A 19643-nucleotide genomic window follows, 5' to 3' on the forward strand; every position below is an offset into this window, starting at 1 on the left:
AAAACGTCACTTGTGATGAAAAAGGTCAGCTCTTTATGATTGGCTGGGTCGGATGACGACTTTGGATGATGTAAAATGCATTTGCCTTTATTTTTTTTAGCGCTCCGTTCATTTCCGTTTTTAATATGAAATGTACAAATCCGGGTTTGTGTGGATGTGAATAAAAGCCTTTGACATTCGGGAAGCAGCTGAATCTGGAGGGCTGGTCTGGAGCTGCGGAGTCAATTTAAACACCAAACACGGGGTCAGCGCAGGAAGTGAGACACGCGGGGTTTCAAAATAAAAGCGCCGAGCATTCTGTAAGGCCGCAAACGCCGCGTTCGTCAAGAGCAAGGCTTTATATTGAAAGGTCACACCGGAAGTGGGCTTTTTGCTCTCGAGGCGGCAGCAGTCGGACGTGTAGAGTCACAGTCGGAAAACACGGGGCTAAAAACAAGACCACAGTCCGTAACAACTGAGCTGAATCCGGGGGAAAAGAGGCGAAGCGACGCCGCCGCTCGGCTCCCGTCCTCCCGCTGAGATGGTCGTTCGGTCCGGTGCTGTGAGGCTCCTGCGGCGGCACTGAAGGTGAGAGCTCCGCCGCTTTGGCCCCGTTTCTCTGCACGCTATTCATTCATTTCTCCAGCTGGAACAGGTGTGTGTGTGGAGGGCACGTTTAGCCGAATAACGCCTCTGCAGCGCTGCCGGATGCAACAAACTTTAAAGTTGCTGGCGAGAATAAAACGGGAATGGAAGCAGGCAGCGGCTTGGGCCACAGTGCAGCAGCTCGACTGAAATATTTATGCTGGAGGTGGAACAGAGAGAGTCCCGATTAGGCCAGGAAGCCCAGAGTAGAGCTGCTGCTGCTGTGGGCCTGTTTGTGCATCCTCCTGTCAGCCTGGAATGAAAGCTGATGGACAAACCGCACTGGTGCTGTTAGACTGACACCAGATTTAGCCACTGCATGAGACAAACACCTTCAATCTGTATTATCTGTGTGTAGCAAGCACTGCAATGTCATCCAAAGTGCAAAAGTTAAGGTAGACAGATAGTTTATTCTTCCCCTTGCAGGATTTCAAGCACAAACATGGAAAAAATTAGGAATTAACATGCAAAATATGGTGCAAATCGTGCTGGTATTCACAAGAAAATAGTATTAGCAAGGTTTAAGTGCAGAATAACAATAAAAATAATAGTAATTATATAGGAGTGGTGGGTTTTATTGCACAATTTAGCCATAAATAAGCAATAAAGCTGCGTGAGACTTCAATTTTTCTAGTCATTTCTAGTCTACTGATTAGACTTGTTTGGAGTTGAAGCATATCAGCGTTAACACTGGTGCTGCTATACTGAGACCAGATTTATAAATTGCATGAGACAAACACCTTCAATCTGTATTCTCTGTGTGCACCAAACATTACAATGTCATCCAAAAGTTAAAGTAGACAGATAATTTAATCTTGCGCTTGCAGGAATTTAAGCTCAGACATGTTATATTTAGAAGAAATAATGAAATTAACATGCAAAATAAGGTGCAAATCGAGCTGATATTCACACAAAAATGAATGACAATAAAAATAATACTAATCATATCGGAGTGGATTTTCTTTCGCAGTTTAGCCATATTTAAACTATAATACCTGTGTGAGATGTAAATTTTTCCAGTTTTTGGTGACTCCATTTGTATTTCGTGGTGTTTTTTCTTCTCCTGGTGTGATATTTTAGATTTAAAACCCTTAAAAAGTCATCTCAGTGCATAAGAGTTGTGGCACAAATTGTGCTGCTAGAAGTAAAAAGGTGCAAAATCGTGCTGATATTCACACAAAAATGAGTATGACAATCAAAATACTACTGATCATATAGAAGGAGTGGATTTTCTTGCACAATTTAGCCATATTTAAACTATAACAACTGTGTTCCATTTTTTGGTGACTTCAGCTATAGTTTGTGATGTTTTTTGTTCCCGTTTTTCCTGCAGCCAGACTTGCAAAGCCAATGCCAGTCCTGGTTTTCAGGGAGTAAAAAATTCCTACGTATATATAGTGTTCATCTATTGGCTAGACTTGCTTTATTCTGTAGAAAGGCTGGTTTGGAGTTGGAGCACACTGATTAAACTGACATACATGAGTTTGGCCCAAAGTTCTCACTCCAGCAGAGGAAAGACATCAAACTCCACACAGAAAAGGCAACCGAACAGCAGTTTCAAACCCAAAACCCTCTTATGTATAGTATGTTTGGGTATATCGTGTTAAAAAGGGGGAAATTATGAACTTAACAGCAACAAGCTACTTAGATTTACTGTGATATTTCCTCTGCAGAGACTGTTATAAACAATGGAGACACTTTACTAGAAAAACTACATATGTGATAACACCATTTCTAAATTATTCCAACCATCTTTTCCTCCATTGTTTTGCATGAAAACAATCCCTTTGTGCTTTAAAATGATTTCTTGCACCCACTCACTGCAGCTAGAGGACACCAGCTCACCTACAGCTCTGTAAAACTATTCTACGCTGCACAAATGTCAAGTTTTCGTACATGTTTGAGTCAGAAAATGAGACTGAAGAAGAATAATGATACTGAAACGCTCCACCTTGCAAGTTGTCAGGATTAATTCCTCCAGTTTGTTATCTCTGAAACCCCAGAAGTCGAGATCGTCATCGGCACTTTGCAGTCAAAGTGGAAACTACTTCTTTTGCTCATTAGACATCCTTCAGCATATAAAAAACACAGTTTGAACATGTAAACAAGGTTAAAAACTATGTTTTAGACAATATTTTTCACTTATGTGCTCAGTGGGATGTTTTACAGTAGAAAAATAAACCTGTCAGTGCTCTCTGGTTGACAGTGTTGTCAAGAAATATAAAAATCGTATTCATTCATATGCTAATAACTATATGCAGCATATATTATATTATATATTAGTCAGTCTACCTCTCAGAGTTTAGTAAGATTTACATTACCGATCATAAGTTTGGGGTCACTCAGAAATGTCCTTATTTTTGAAAGGAAAGCAGTTTTTTCAATGAAGATAACATTAAATGAATGATAAATCCAGTCTAGACATTGTTAATGTGGTAAATGACTATTGTAGCTGGAAACAGCTAGAATGACAAAGTGTATCTGTCAACATTTTAAGGCAATAAAGCACAATTGAAGACTTTTCCTGAATAATCAACAACCTTAGCCATGTTTTCATTTGCTTTTAATCACATTTAATGCTTTGTGCACTTAATAGCTCTATTTCAAGGTGTTCCACCCATTCAGATGGGTTTATTTTAACTCACAGAGTGTTACTCAGATGGATTAAAGCCTCAGCCGTCTGCTCACTTTCCCACTGAATCACTCATAAAGTTTCCTCATAACTTAGTCAGATGTTAAATCGACAACAACAACCTTGTTTTTCAGGCTCCTTTGTGGCTCTTCCTGCTGCCTCGGGCACGTTGGGATGCAGAGCAGAAAGAAAAGGGGTTTTCAGCGTTCAGACGTCAGCGTGACGGCTTAATTAACGTAGCCAGAGGTGAGAAGCTGAGACCCTGGGAGTCTGTGGCATCTGAACTCGCTGCTCAGCTTCCACGGTTTCATGTTTTCATTGAAAGCTTTTCCCTTTGGTGGGGCAGTCTGCTCAAAGTTGGTGAGAAATGTGGAGTGTTCTGTGGGACGAGGCTGAAGTCCTGGATGGTGTGATAAAACGCTGAAAGGTCAGAGAGGAGAGGCAGCATGTGAAGCACTCTGAGGTGTTGACAGCATTAAGGACGGAGCCAGAACTAAGGAGTGAGAGGATAGATACTGAACCGGGTCACCCTGCAATCACATCCAGACCAAAATAACCTCTGTAGCACAGCAGCGCTATGCTACTGATGTTATGAAACTACTGACAGCAGCTGGTGTTTCAGATTTAAACCTGTTTTTCAGCACTTCGTGAACTCATGAAGCATGCTCTGACTTTGCATTCTTGCAGTATCCTGTAGGAATGCACAGTCAGAGCATGCTTCATGAGTCCATTACTTCTTATTACAAGTCTGGTGCTGTTTGGAGCAGTTAGCATGTACAGTAAACAGCCCCGAGCCTGGCTGCTAATGTGGAGCAGTAGTGAAATGTTGTGGTTTGCAGGATGGACGAGATGTGGGTAAGCAAACAGAGTTCTTCAGTTTGAGGTTATTAAGTGTTTTCAAACTGATTTTCAAGGGAAAAAAGCTACATAAAAAGCAGCTTGAGGTCATTTAGAAGCAGTGCCATCATATAATCAGGCTGCACCAAGACCAGAACTGAAGTTTTTTTAGTGTAGAAGCAACGACACAATTCACCATCAGCTTTCTACCCATTGACACGTATTTTTATTGATGTGCAGAACTTCAACCAGAAAGTTTAATCTAGGACAAGATATACAAAAAATACAATGAAATTCAAAAAGGCACAAATTAAAATGTTTTAAAATGAAGTAGAAGATGAACTTGACATAGTGAAACAAACTTGGCAGCTGATAGAAATAGTCCAATGAGTTAAGTTTTTGCAAAAGCCAACAGAACAACTTTGAAACCTCTTGAATCCTTACATAAGCAAGAAAAACACTCAGAGAGCGCAGTACTCCACCAAGGCTGTTCATTCCCTACTATGGCATTGTCAGAAATACAGCATTTGTTTATTAGTTATTGATGATCAGAAATCACAGCAGAGCGGAGTTATATGACGATCAGCGTACGTTTGTCTGTGAGTTCGCTAAAATCTGGTACAGAGCATCTTTCCCCATGTTTAATGTTCTTCTGTACATGGTCCCTGTCAAATAAACTAATGAAATAAATAGAAAAAACAGGTTAAATAGAAGAGATAATAGAACTCCAGCTTTCTAAAACACATATTTACAGCTGCCAACCACATGTCCAGCTGTTCATTTCATTCATCAATATTCTAAAATCTGTCTGCAGCACATGTAGCAGAGTTCGTATCACAGCCGAGCAGATGGTGGTGCTGAGTCAGGCAGCGTCTTGATGCTAAACTGCTAGCTAGTTTGTTGAAAACATTACTGAAAAGTTTCCCTTCTCAAATTTCTCTAACATTTATATAAATATATCTTAATAATATCATCTGATAGGTCGAGATTGTAACTTTTTACTCTTTCAAAATTAGTTTCAGTCCCAAAAACGCAGCATCGCTCAGGTGAGTCATTTGTTGTAGAGATGCGCTTTGTTAATTGATTAGCTAATGGTTTGCATTAATCGTTTCTGTTGATTTTAATGTTATTATTTGTCATTTACCAAGTTAAAATGTAGCTTTTGGTTGAGTTAATTATTGTTTTTAATCCTTCAAATTTTGGACAAAACAAGACATGAAAATATTCAATCTTGTTATGGACATTTTTTCAATTTTATTTGTCATATATAAAACTGATTAATCTGCTGAGTGTAAAAGATGAAGTAGCCCAAAAAACAAACTGCAGCCACTTTTTTACAAGATGCTCAGTGCCAATTGTAAATCTGTGACTTAAAAAAAGAAACACCCACGCTTCCTCATTTTTAAAATGCGAGCCAAATGGTGCCCCTCGGTGCGTCTTCCCTCCTGGAGTTAGTGCCAGCAGACTTCCTGTCTGGAGCCTGGCAGCAGGAAGTGGGGTGCTGCTTAATCAGGCGGAGGTAAACACGGCCTGTGAGGGAAAAGGAGGGAACATTCCTGACATGGAGAGCGAGAAAGCAAGGTTACGCAGATGAAGCAGATCCAAAGACGGATAAGAAAGCTCCCTGTGTTGAGCAAGAAAGAGAAAGTGTGGCTTTAATTGATTTTCTTGAAGCCTTAAAGTGAGATCCCCTTTCAGCCGCTGCAGCATCAGAAGAGCTGCTTTACTTTAAGTGAAGTTTGTCTTGTCACATGAAGCTTCTTTCTGATCCCAGTTCAGCGCTGGTGACATCTGTTGGCTTCTGATAGCTGCTGGGAATTTCACACGGATGGAGGGAAGTGTGTTTGCCTTTGTGAGTTGTTTGCAGAAGGCGTTTGGTTACACACTGCTGCTGTAATCAGGGAAGCTGTGAACACGTTGGTCGCTGCAGGTGCAAAGAAAATGTGGAGCAGAGAAACGCTGAAGCAGAGAGGTTGAGCGCTGCAGTAAAGAAGGACACTGCAGCAGATTGTAGCACACGTGTGACCGCGGAGGTGAAGAGGATGTATGTGGTGTCACACTGCCCTTCAAACATTTCTCTCTAAAGTCCCCTGTTCTGTCCCCAGAGGATGGGCTCAGCGTCCCGGGTCCTGAGGAGATGTCTCTGGGTCGGCTCCTCCGTCGTGCCTCCTCCAAGGCCTCCGACCTCCTGACCTTTAACCCCGGGGCGGGGAGCTCGTCGCTACGCTCGGGTCTGGACGGCGAGATCATCTTCTCCAAAAATAATGTCTGCGTGCACCCTGCCGAGCCGCTGCCCGCTCTGGCCGAACACCACCCAGGTCAGGCTGCACACGGAGCTCAGTCAACTTTAACTTTATCCTCTGTGGTTTTACAAGTTTCCATTGGGGATTGTGTCATTATGTGTGTGTGTGTGTGTGTGTGTGGGTGGGTGGAGGTTGGGGGGTTGTAAGTCTATAATGTTGTCTCTGCTGTTTTTATTGGTGTTGTTGGTCCTTTGTCTACTTCCAGTGAAAAGCCCAACCAGGGACAGGAGTTAAAAATGAGCTTAATGCTATACACTCTATGTACATTACATCAGATGTTTTCTATGTTAATTACATGGTCCCTGATCAATTAAATAAATGTGTAGTAGCAATGGCACGGTCCATCACCAGCTTTTTACACATAAATGTGCAGCATTTCAACCAGAAAATGTCATTTTAAGGAACTTTATGTGTAGAATCTTTTGGAAAATGTTTGGACAAGATGTACAGTTAGTTAATGCTACATAGGTATTTTTCTACTGGCATAAAATCTGTGCGATATTAATACTTTTGTCAGTATTTCATCTCATGAAACAATCTGTGCATTACCACTGGCATGTGCAGTACTGTTATTTCTATAATTAATACTTGTACATATTTTGATTTATTTTTGTACTACATACATGCTACATTTCTTCTGTGGGATTAGCGCACAAAAAATACAGTGAAATAAAAAAAGGTGCAAGTTAAAAGACTTTAAAATGACCAAAATAAAATAGAAGAAAAGCATGATTTAGTAAAACGAACCTGGCAGCTGATAAAAATAGTCTTTCATGTAATTTAAAGACCTGCAAATGAGCAGCAGAATGGGATCACTTTTTGCAGAAAAACCGGTTAAATAGAAGAGAAAATAGAAGTTTCTACTGTAGAAGCAATGGCATGATCCATCACCAGCTTTCAACTCATAAATGTGCAGAATTTCAACCAGAAAAGATCATTTTAAGAAACTTTGTGTAGAATCTTTTGGAAAACCTTTGGATAAGGTGTACAGTTAGTTAATGCTACATTGGTATTGTTCTACTTGCATGAAAGAATCTGTGCAATACCACTGGCATGCACAGTACTGTTATTTCTATAATGAATTCTTATATTTTGTTTTATCTTTGTTGTACATACATACTGCATTTCCTCTCTTTGCTGCTGTGACTTTGCAAATTACCCCACTGTAAGATTGTCTTTTAAAAATACAGTGAAATCCAAAAAGGTACAACTTAAAAGGCTTTAAAATGACCACAATAAAGTAGAAGATGAATTTAATGTAGTAAAACAAACCTGGCAGCTGATAGAAATTGTACTTAATGAATTAATGAGTTCAATTTTTGCAGAAAATCGTGTTGAATAGAAGAGAAAATATAAGTCCACTTCATCTAAAACTCATATTCACAGCTGCCAATCACCTGTTCTGCTGTCAGGCTTTAGAATTCTCTCATTTCTGGCTTTAAATGTGGAATATTTCTCCTTTTAAATAAGCTTCCTGAACCTAACAGTGAAGTTATTCCACCTTCTTGTCTTATCTGTGCATGTAGGATTCTGGTGAAGGTTAGTGATCTGTGCTGCTGGTTTGCATTTTTCCATCGTGCTGCTATGAGACTTGACAGCGCTTCCTGAATATTTCATCTCTTATCTTCTGATTCTCTGTTTGTGTCTCTCAAGGTCACTCCTCAGCCGTCAGGTTTCTCTCTGTCGTCACCTTCTCGTGTTTCTTCTCAGATTACATGTTTGTCTTAAAGTTGTACCCGCCTGCTCATATGAAAGGTTTTGCAATTTCCTCTCTTGTTTCCAAATCATCCTCAATTGAATCATTTCTGGCGTGTTGTATCGCCCCCTGCAGGCTACCTGTGTGTGCACATGGAGAAGGATGAGAGCCTGGGCACCACTCTGATCCTCACCTGGGTGCCCAACTCCCGCATCCAGAGGCAGGATGAGGAGGCGCTGCGATACATCACTCCGGAGAGCTCCCCTGTTCGCAGGAACACCCGCCGCCGAGGACGACGGTATGAAAAACGCCGGAAAATTGGAATAAAACATCTTGAAACTGATAAAGATAAGACTTTATTAATAGCGAAGGAAGTTCTTGTGCAGGATTTTGCTCAGAAAAAATCTAAATGGCGTAAGAAATGCAGCACCTGAAAAGCAGAAAAGCAATGAGATATAATATGGAAGGCAGTAAAATTAATGTATGTTTAGGTAATAAGTAATAATCACACATTCTAATGAATTATTGCACCAGAAAAATGAGATGCAAATGACAATATTGCACAATACATTTCCAAAGGTGTACATGAAAGTGAAATATTGGACATGAAACTGAAACATTGCACCTGAAATGAAACGTGCTACACATGACAGGGAAACAAGCAAAAGTAGAGAAACTAAGGATTTTCTATAGGGAGTAAATCAGTAAAATAATGCAGCACATAATTTGTAATATATGTGATTTTAGAACTAATAAACAGTTATAAAATCTAACAGCTGAATACATAAATTACAGAAAAATTAGACATGACACTAAAATACTGCACCTGAGAGATGAAAATATGAAATGCTGCTCATTAAATGGAAACTGATTTTGCACAAACTGCTGATAAAAGTAATATTGCAGATGATGCTGGTTGTGTTGTACAGATCTATGGGACATTTTAGCTGTCATAAGTAATACTTCTCTTAGTTAGTTTGAAGGTTTTCTTGCAGGATATGGTGCAGACGTCTCTACGGCTGCAGATATCTTGATTTTTATTAGAAAATATGATGCCTTTTGATGAATCTCATCTGGTTTCCATCAAGAGGACTGACGTGTCTAAAAATCGCTTCTGAAGATGTTTTATATGAGGAAAAAAGCAGTTGCACTAGATTAAGATCATTCCTGATTAAAGTATAATACGTTCCGCTGGTGGTGTCCCTCCTTCCAGACCTCACTCTCGTCCCCCGGCGGCCCAGGAGGAAGATGAGGACGACGACCGGAACGTAACCAGCAGCACCTCTGCAGAGAGCCAGGGCCTGGCGGGGGAGGCCGGAGCCGATCCGTCCTCGCACCAGCAGCAGCTGCCGTCGGCCGGGGAGGAGGGCGACGAGGGCTCCTGTGAGCTGTCGGACGAGGTGAGCCGGGACAGCACCATGGGGTCCGACTCGGACACCTTCTCCTCGCCGTTCTGTTTGTCGCCCGTCAGCGAGGCGCTCTGCGAGAGCAGCGGATCGGTTTTCCTGGACAACGAAAGCAGGTCAGTGACACGGTGAAGAGGTTATGCAGACATTCTGAGCATTTTTAAGGTCCTTTGCGCCTCATTTATGATATTTTTTTCCTGCAAAAACTGGGATGTTTCAGGCTCACTGGTGGCTGCACAGAGAAGGTTCAAACTACAGAGCTGCAGGGATGTTTGTTGCTCTATTTCTCAGCTATTTTCATGTCTGCACTGTTTACTTTTGCAGTATTTATAAGAGATGAACAAGCTGCTCACTTTGCAGCCACCAGGTTAGGCTTCACTCAGACTGGAAGTTATGAATTATTATTTTACTATAATTTCTAGTGTAGAAGCAACTTCATGATCCATCCCCAGCTTTCTAACCATAAATATGTTATTTTTATTATGTGCAGAGTCACTGATTGCAAGCAGAAAGTTTATATGTGTAGAATCTTCCAACATCTGTCATTTATTAGACATTAAAAAAAAGCCTTTGTGTCGAGAGATATACAAAAAATACAATGAAATAAGACACAAATTAAAAGGTTATATAACTGCCAAAATAAAATAGAAGGTAGATGCAAACTACAGAGCTGCAGGGATGTTTGTTGCTCTATTTCTCAGCTATTTTCATGTCTGCACTGTTTGCTTCTGCAGCATTTATGAGGCATTACAAGCTGCTCAACTATCAAATATTCCTGCTGCTATCGCTGCATTGTTTCTGCTGCAGCTCTAAAGCAAAGCATCTTCTTGCTTTGTGCCTTTTTTCGTTCCTCTTTGAGGTTTTATTGAGCTTTCTGCTGCTTTGATTCCTGGAGAGTTCCCTTAAGTCTGAAAGCGTTTGTTTTAATAAGCAGCTCTGCATCAGTTCGATGCTGAAAAAGACATAAAAACAGTCATTTTCACACCTTTTGTTGAAGCTGATGCATTCTGCTGCTCAGCTGGAATTTGTCTGTAATGCATTAATGTTAATAAGTCCATAATAATGATCTCAGAGTTTCCCATCAGTCACAGATCTGACTTTTGTTTTGAGGCAGCCCTTTCGTTTCTGTCAGACATCTCATCACAGCATTCTTCTGTTTTCATAAACTTTATTCTTGATTTTGCGATTTTACTTTATTACAGAGCATTTAAAAAGATCTTATGTGTGTCCTCCATGATCAGGACATGAATTTCTGCTGATATGATTATATATTTAGCTGGTAGTATTTATAACTGTTCACTAGTGGTGGGGTCATTACTCCAAAAAAGTAGTATATTACAAATTATGTGATGCATTATTTTTACTTATTTACTCCCCGTAGATACTTTAGCATTGTCACTTTAATTGCATAGTCGCATAATTAAACCTTATATAAACCCATACATTCCCCTGACTACCAGAAAAAAAAAATTTTCCAATCACATTTTTAAAAAAAAAATCCCCAATCTTTCTAAGGTAATTAGAATACTGAAATCATTTTTTGAAGTTATATTTTTAACCCTCTTGTCGTCCTGCAGGTCAAAATTGACCCGATTTAAAGTTTGAAAATGTGGGGAAAAAACATATTTCCACAGTGAAACTTCTGATGTCCACATTTTCAACATTTTTGGGGAATCTTTGAACATTTTTTGGTGGAAAAAAAAGAAATGTTAAAAATGTTTCTTAAGAACATTCACAAAAAATCAACCAAAATCCAGCGAACTTCACTGGATTTTGGTTGATTTTTTTTGTGAATGTTCTTAAAGAAAATATTAGAAATTTTACTGATATATATGGAATCACTTTAGATATTTTTAGGATTTTTTCGGAAGATTTTTACTCATTTTTTGAAAATATTTACAAGAATTTTCTTGCCAAATTTGGGTTTTTTTAAAAAAAAAATAAAACTTTTAAGGGAAGCTTTTAAGGAATTATTGGAATTTTCTTCCTGAAGGTTTTGCAAATTTTCAGAAATTTGGGGAATTTTTTTGCTGAATTTTTGGATTTTTTTCAGAAAAGGAAACAATATTTTTTGGTGGCTGTAAATGAAGACAACTTGAGGGTTAAGATATCATGTGTCCACCACAGTGGACATCAGAACATCATACAAGTGAAACTGAACCTTGATGGCAATCCATTAGTCCCGGGATCTTTCTGCATGGAGTTTGCATGTTCTCCCTGTGCATGCGTGGGTTTTCTCTGGGTACTCCGGCTTCCTCCCACAGTCCAAAAATATGCTGAGGTTAATTGATCATTCTAAATTGCCCGTAGGTGTGAATGTGAGAGTGATTGTTTGTCTCTGTATGTAGCCCTGTGACAGACTGGTGACCTGTCTAGGGTGTCCCCTGCCTTCACCTGAGTCAGCTGGGATAGACTCCAGCCCCCCCATGACCCTAGTGAGGATTAAGCAGTGTATAGATAATGGATGGATGGATGGGTGGATGGACTGTAAAGTTGCTTTTGTTGGCTTAAAGGCAATTTAAATATACTGAGTGGAAAATACTATAACTACATCAGTTGTCATCATCAGCTGGTTTACAGATGAAATGAGGGAAATATTATTTTAGGGAATTTTTGACCATTTTTCTGAGAAATTAGAGTGTAAATGTAAATTTGTGTGTATTTGTCTAAGAGAGGGAGACTAATTAACACTCTGAGAGTTTTATTACAGATTTTCTATAATATCACAGCTTTTAAATATAATATTAAATGCCATAATGGAATTATGGAAACTTAGTGATGAGCTACCCTGAAAAAACACCAAAATGCAAAGTATGCAGTTCCTGTCATGTATTTATTTCTGTTTTTCTGTATCTCCATCACCACGAGTCATGAAGTAAAGAGTGAAATCAGTTTATTATTGATTAATCATGTATTAGTCACTCTAATGTAGATAACAGCCTGCATGCTGCATGTAAAAGGAAACAAATCTACCTGTCTTTAGTGCTGAAACCAGGCAGCTTTTCTTCTATTAGCTTATTTTTCTTAGTCAAATGTTAAATAATAGCAATAATAAAAGCGAAATTAAGTGCTGTATACATATTGAGTTTGTGAAAAGGTGTAGTTTGCACACCTGACAGGACGTTTGATTGCTTCCTCTGAAAACAGAAGACTGATTCTATCTGCTAACTTCTGCTGTAAAAGCTTCCTCTAAGCCACATGGTCACGTGTTGCACCAACTGATCCACTAGATGTGTTTCCAGTTGCACCGAGCGGCCAGAAGGTGGAGCCAAAAAGAAAAGAATTGACGTTATTTTGGCTGGCTTTCAGTCTGAGGCCTCCTGGTGGCTTCGGAGGTCTCCAGGTAGAAGACTTAATCACTTATTTAAAGCAGCTCTCGGCCACAGATGGCTGAAAATAAACCCCTAAGACCCCTCTGCTGCTCCCACAGGCTGTTCTGTGATCAGGAGGAGCCATCTGGACACGGGTTTAGTTGCCGTTTTGACTTTATGATTCCCCTTGTGATTGTTTCCTCTTTGGCCTGAATGTGTGTCGAGGTGTTTTTTAACAACATCAGGGCGATCAGTGCAATTTTTTGGCACTTTAACCAAACAAAAGAGTATTTCTGCTGCAAAAATATATGCTTATTGACTGCTTTTGGGGTACATCCTTCAAAATAACTTCAATTTAACAAAGAAAAACTATGAAGCATAACGGGGAGATCTAATATATGAAACAACTGCAGCAGTTGCAAGTAGAAGTATGTCAGTTTTAAAGCATCCAGGCCAAAAAACACATCAGAAACCGCTGTTCTGAGATATAATCACATGTTAAAATTACATTAGTGAAGCCTCAAAAACCAATATTTCTTTAAAAAGTTGTTTCCCAATCAAAACACCTGCATTAAACCTACTTTAATTCATTTTCATAGAGAAATAAAACAATTTCAAGGAGGCCAGTGCTATTTTTTGGCACTTTAATGGAACACAAAAGCAATAAAAGAGTATTTCTGCTGCAGGAGAGGTATGTTTCTGGATGCCTTTTTGTTACAGACTTCTTCAGGGCTTTAATCACAACTGGAAGATCAAATATATGAAGCTAGTGCAGTGTTTGCAAGTAGAAGTCTGTCAATTTTAAGGCATCCAGACCAAAAAAACATCAGAAACCACTGTTGTGGGATGTAATCACATGTTAAAATTACATTAGTAAAGCTTCAAGAACTAAGATCTCTCTAGAGAGTTGTTTCCCCTGTTGGCTAGAGTCAAACCACCTGCATTAAACCTGCTTTAATTCAAGTTTATTTAACAAGAAAGCAAAAAAAAGAGCATTTTTGCTGGTATCAAACATATGAAACTATGTCAGGACAGCGATTTCCAATGTTTTTTGGTCAGGACGCCTTAAAACTGAGACAGTTCTACTTGCTGGTTTAACATATTTGATCCTCTAGTTGTGTTTCCCAGCTTTTTCTTGTTATTTTTAACAAAATAAATACATAAACATACATTTAAACAGCAGAAATACTCTTTTTTCTCTTTCTTGCTCTGTTAAAGTACAAAAAAATTGCATTGACTCCCTGGAAGTAGTTTTATTTCTCTATAAAACTGAAGTAAAGTCGATTTAATGCAGCTTGTTTGACTCTGGTCATCAGGGGAAACAACTTTCTAGAGAAATCTTAGTTCTTGAGGCTTTACTAATGTAATTTTAACATGTGATTATATCTCAGAATACTGGTTTCCAATGTTTTTTGGCCTGGATGCCTTAAAACTGAGAGATTTCTACTGGCAAACACTGCACTGGTTACATATATTTGATCCTCTAGTTGTGTTTTCACAGTTTATCCTTAACAAAAGCAATCCATAAACATACATTTTAGCCACACAAATGTTCTTTTTGATTTCCTGTTCTGTTAAAGTGCCAAAAAATTGCATTGACCCCAGGGGTAACAACTTTCTAGAGAAATCTTTAGTTCTTGAGGCTTCTCTAATGTAATTTTAACATATGATTAGATCTCAGAACAGCGGTTTCTGATGTTTTTTGGCCTGGACGCCTTAAAACAGAGAGATTTCTACCTGCAACCACTGCAGTTGTTTCATAGATTTGATCTCCCACTTTTCCTTGTTAAATTGAAGTTATTTTGAAAGATGTACCCCAAAAGCAATCCAAAAGCATACATTTTTGCAGCAGAAATACTCTTTTTTTGCTTTCCTGTTCTGTTAGTACCTGTATGTACCAAAAAAATTGCATCAACCCCTCTTGAAGTTGTTTTATTTCTCTACAAAACTAAAGTAACATTGAGTTAATGCAGCTTCTTTGACTCTGGTCAGCAACTTTCTTGGTTCTTGAGGCTTTACCAATGTAATTTTAACATGTGACTATATCTCAGAACAGCGGTTTCTGAAGTTTTTTGACCTGGACGCCTTGAAACTGAGAGGTTTCTACTTGCAACTGCTGCAGTTGTTTCATATATTTGATCTCCCAGTTATGTTTCATAGTTTTTCTTTGTTAAATTGAAGTTATTTTGAAAGATGTACCCCAAAAGAAATCCATAAACATACATTTTAACAGCAGAAATACTCTTTTTTTGCTTTCCTGTTCTGTTAAAGTACCAAAAAACTGCATTGACCCCCCTGAAGTTGTTGAATTCTCTACAAAATTGAATGAAAGTCGATTTAATGCAGCTTCTTTGACTCCGATCAACAACTTTCTTAGTCCTTGAGGCTTTACTAATACATATGGCAACGGTTGCAGTTAGAAATGTGTCTTGCAGCTCGCTCTAAGTGCAGTCAGTGTGTGACTTGGCAGCGCTCTGGGTTTCACAGCTTCTAACCTTTACTAACCCTCCACTCTGGTCTTCCTTCGCTCTTCCTTCGCTCTCTGGCACTCGTGATTTCCCCTTTTTTTCCCCTTCTTCTTCTTCTTCTGGAATCTTCACCCATCCTCTCTCATCTTTTCCCCTCCTGCTCGTTCTCTCAGTTTTCTATCTTTCGCCCACCTCTCAAATGTCCTCCCCCTCCCCTCGCCCCATCCCTTCCTAAAAGTCTGTGTGAAGCCCTTTGATTCCCGGTGCTCCCAGGGTTGTTGTGCTGGGCTGAATGTCAGCTCTCCGGATTAGAGCCCTGAAGAGAGCCGAGCGGCAGCCAAAACCCTGGAACCCCACTCAATCTCCCTTTCTCCCTCTCTTGCTTTAATTGACACTGTTAAGGGGCCAGGAACTGGAAACATGTCACTTGGAATCATTCAAAGAGAAAGAACCTCGCATGGGAGAGCGAGAGCAGATTGAAAAGGGGGCAGAAAGAGGAGAGCGGTGGGAGAGGGCAGGGAAAAAAATAGAAATCCACAGCAGTGTCTGTCAAGCTCCTTAACAAGTTTCTTTAAAGTGTAACTGTAGTTTATGGAACTGTCAGGCTTCACTAATGTAATTTTAACATGTGATTATATCTCAGAACTGTGGTTTCTGATGTTTTTTGGCCTGGATGCCTTAAAACTGAGCTGCACCGGTTCTATATACTTCATCTCCCAGTTTTTCCTGGTTATATTTTATAAAATCAGTCAATAAACACACATTTAAACAGCAGAAATACTCTTTTTTTGCTTCTGCACTCCGTTAAAGTGCCAAAAAATAGCACTGACCCCCTTGAAGTTGTTTTATTTCTCTACAAATTGAATTAAAGTAGGTTTAATGCAGCGTGTCAACAGGGGAAACAACTTTCTAGCGAAATCTTAGTTCTTGAGGCTTCACTAATGTAATTTTCACATGCGATTATATCTCAGAGCAGTGGTTTCTGATGTATTTTGGCCTGGACACCTTAAAACTGACCTGCACTGGTTTCATATATTTCATCTCCCAGTTTTTCCTTGTTTTGTTTGACAAAAGAAGCCAATAAACATATGTTTAAACAGCAGAAATACTCTTTTTTTGGCTTTCCTGTTCTGTTACAGTGCCAAAAAGTTGCATTGACCACCTTAAAGTTGTTTTGTTATATCACAAAATTGAATTATAGTCGATTTAATGCAGCTAATTTCACCCGTCAACAGGGGAAACAACTTTCTAGAGAAATCTTAGTTCTTGAGGCTTTGCTAATGTAATTTTAACATGTGATTATATCTCACAACTGTGGTTTCCAATGTTTTTTGGCCTGGACGCTTTAAAACTGAGAAGGTTTACTTGCAAACACTGCACTGGTTACATATATTTGACCCTCCAGTTGTGCTTTCATAGTATTTCCTTGTTATATTTAACAAAATCAGTCAATAAACGTCATTTTTTGCAGCAGAAATGTTCTATTTTTTTGCTTTTCTGTTCTGTTAAAGTGCCAAAAAATTCCGTTTACCCGCTTGAAGTTGTTTTATTGTTCGGCAAACTTGAATTAAAGTAGGTTTAATACAACATGTTTGACTCCGGTCAACAAGGGAAACAACTTTCTAGAGAATCTTAGTTCTTGAGGCTTTACTAATGTATCTTAACAAATGACTATATTTCAGAACGCTGGTTTTCAGTGTTTTTTGTCCTGGATGCCTTAAAACTGAGCTGTACTGGTTTCATGTATTTCATCTCCTAGTTGTATGTAACACAAAAGCAATCCATAATCATACATTTTGGCAGCATAAATGCTCTTTTTTTTTGCTTTCTTGTTCTATAAAATTGAATTAAAATAGGTTTAATGCAGCTTGTTTGATTCTGGTCAACAGGGTAAACAACTTTCTAGAGAAATCTTAGTTCTTGAGGCATCACTCATGTCATTTTAACATGGGATTATATCCCAGAACAGTGGTTTCTGATGTTTTTTTGGCCTGGACGCCTTAAAACTGAGAGATTTCTACTTGCAACCACTACACTGTTACATTTATTTGATGCTCTACTTGTGTTGTCACAGTTTTTCCTTGTTAAATTTAAAAAAAAAATGTCAATAAACACATATTTACTGCAGCAGAAATACTTTTTTGCTTTCCTGTTCAGGTAAAGTGCCAAAACATAGCCCTGACCCCCTTGGAGTAGTTTTATTGTTCTACAAAATTGAATATAAGCAGTTTTTTGTGTAGAAAGTCTTGGAAAAGAATCCCTCTCACTTTAGTGTGTGCTGTTTTGGGATTATTTGAATATTACCTGATGTATGCTTTTAAAATAAAGATAAAATCAGGTGTTTTTTCCTGCGCTGACCAGTTTCCAGTGATCCTGCAGCGCCCTCCCCTGTGTTCCCAGCTCCTCCCTCAGCTCCCTGCAGGGTTCAGCTGAAGGACCTCTGAGGCCTGCAGCGCTCGGTTCTGGTTCTCTGCTTCTCAGGGTGACCAGGCAGCACTTTGCCCTCCGGGGTAAAACCTCCTCTCTGTGCTGGGGAGTGTTTTGAAGGGCCTTGGGGCAGTTTGATGCCACCTCGGCCTGGAGGGACGTTCAGGTTCCAGCAGAAACAAAACAGCTTGTTTACATCACCCGTACGGTTTGTGTAAATGAACTGAATCAGGCTCTGGACTCTGATGCTGCTAATTGCTTGCTGCTGCAGTGCTCTCAGGGATCAATCTGCGCTTTAAAGTCACAAGTCGAGTGCTTTCTCGCTGTGCTGTTTGTTCAGCGTTGCGTCAGTGTGGCAAAATATGCAAAAACATCTTTGCATGCGTGCTTTAAGAGTGAAGGAAATGTATGTGAACACCCTCAGCTGGACGTTGAGTGGAGTTATGTCAAAGGAAGCCCATATTTCAGGCTGACTAACGCCCTAAACAGAGCGCTCTGTGCCTCTCAGTGCTCCACCGTCTGGTTTGTGGCGTGATACATGAGACAGGGAGCAGTAAATCAGCAGATAGCATAAGGAAACTGTGCAGCTTGGATTGATCAGCCTTGTTATTTTCCCATCTGCTAACAAGGAAATGATTAGCCAGACATGATTGATTCAGGGTGCCAGAGATTAGACTGAGCCCACCTCCCTCATCGCCCAAGAGCCTCCCGTGTTTGCCTGTAAAATCGTTGTAAATGGAAAATAGTTTTCTGTTGAATTCACACCAGAAGGAGAAGCCGTATGAATGCCGCTGATATTTTCAAACTGAATGACTTGTGTTGGATTTTATAGCAAGTAGCAAGAAAACAGCTTCATTTAGACGCCTGCTTCTCAAATGTCAGTGGATTTAACGCTTTGCTGTTTCTCAGCGTTTGCATGTCTGCAGACGTGTCTGAGAGTGTATTTTGGTCATTAGTTACGGTTCAGTCACTCGTGTGTTCATGTGAGAGAGAGAAAGCCTCATTTTTTTTTTTTTTTTTAACAATTGATGTGTATTTGTGTTGACCGCATGCAGAGTTTGGTCCGTTTTCTGTGTTTCCACATGTGTGTTTAGCTGCATTTATGACTGTATTTTTTGTGTTTGTGTGTCCAGAGGAACCCTCAGCTCAGGTTTCAGTGCCGGGAACAACATGCTTACTGTTGGGGGGGGATGAGAGGGAAACTGGACGGCAGACAGTGTGATTTGTGTGTGTACAGATTTATTTGTGTATGTACACCACCGTTCAAAAGTTTGGGGTCACCCAGACAATTTCATGTTTTCCATGAAAACTCCCACTTTTATCCATGTGCTAACATAACTGCACAAGGGTTTTCTAATCATCAATTATCCTTTCAACACCATTAGCTAACACAATGTAGCATTAGAACACAGGAGTGATGGTTGCTGGAAATGTTCCTCTGTACCTCTATGGAGATATTCCATTAAAAATCAGCTGTTTCCAGCTACAATAGTCATTTACCACATTAACAATGTCTACACTGGAATTATCATTCATTTCATGTCATCTTCATTGAAAAAAATGCTTTTATTTAAAAAATAAGGACATTTCTAAGTGACCCCAAACTTTTAAACAGTAGTGTACATTATTTAAAGTTGCTCTAAATGAGTTAAAGTTTCTCGATATTAGCTAAAGTTGATATTATTAGTTTAAGTTGCTCTATATTAGTTAAAGTTGCCCTAAATTAGCCTAAGTTGATATTATTAAAGTTGCTCTATATTAAAGTTGCCCTAAAGGAGTTAAAGTTGCTCTACTTTAGTTAAAGTCATTTATGTCAAAGATATTTCTAAGTGACCCTAAACTTTTCAATAGTAGTGTATATGTTCATGTCCTCAGTAGCCTCCATCTATTCCTCCTACTCTCAGCTTCTTTATGGTGGAAGCATATTGAGACAGAAAAC

At 39.3% G+C, this 19643-nt stretch overlaps 1 protein-coding gene across 1 annotated transcript in view; it reads left to right on the top strand.

Annotated features, from left to right (window-relative positions):
• The first annotated feature begins 365 nt into the window (after positions 1 to 365).
• The window catches only part of tbc1d16 (TBC1 domain family, member 16), a 38311-nt gene continuing 19033 nt past the window's right edge, over positions 366 to 19643 (top strand). The window contains exons 1-4 of the mRNA XM_023283608.3: positions 366 to 567; positions 6199 to 6411; positions 8228 to 8390; positions 9306 to 9614. Coding sequence (XP_023139376.1) covers positions 6231 to 6411; positions 8228 to 8390; positions 9306 to 9614 — 653 coding nt within the window. The 5' untranslated portion in view covers positions 366 to 567; positions 6199 to 6230. The remainder of the gene's footprint in view (positions 568 to 6198; positions 6412 to 8227; positions 8391 to 9305; positions 9615 to 19643) is intronic.

This window comes from Amphiprion ocellaris, chromosome 19 (assembly GCF_022539595.1).
Source record: "Amphiprion ocellaris isolate individual 3 ecotype Okinawa chromosome 19, ASM2253959v1, whole genome shotgun sequence".
Lineage (NCBI taxonomy): Eukaryota > Metazoa > Chordata > Actinopteri > Pomacentridae > Amphiprion > Amphiprion ocellaris.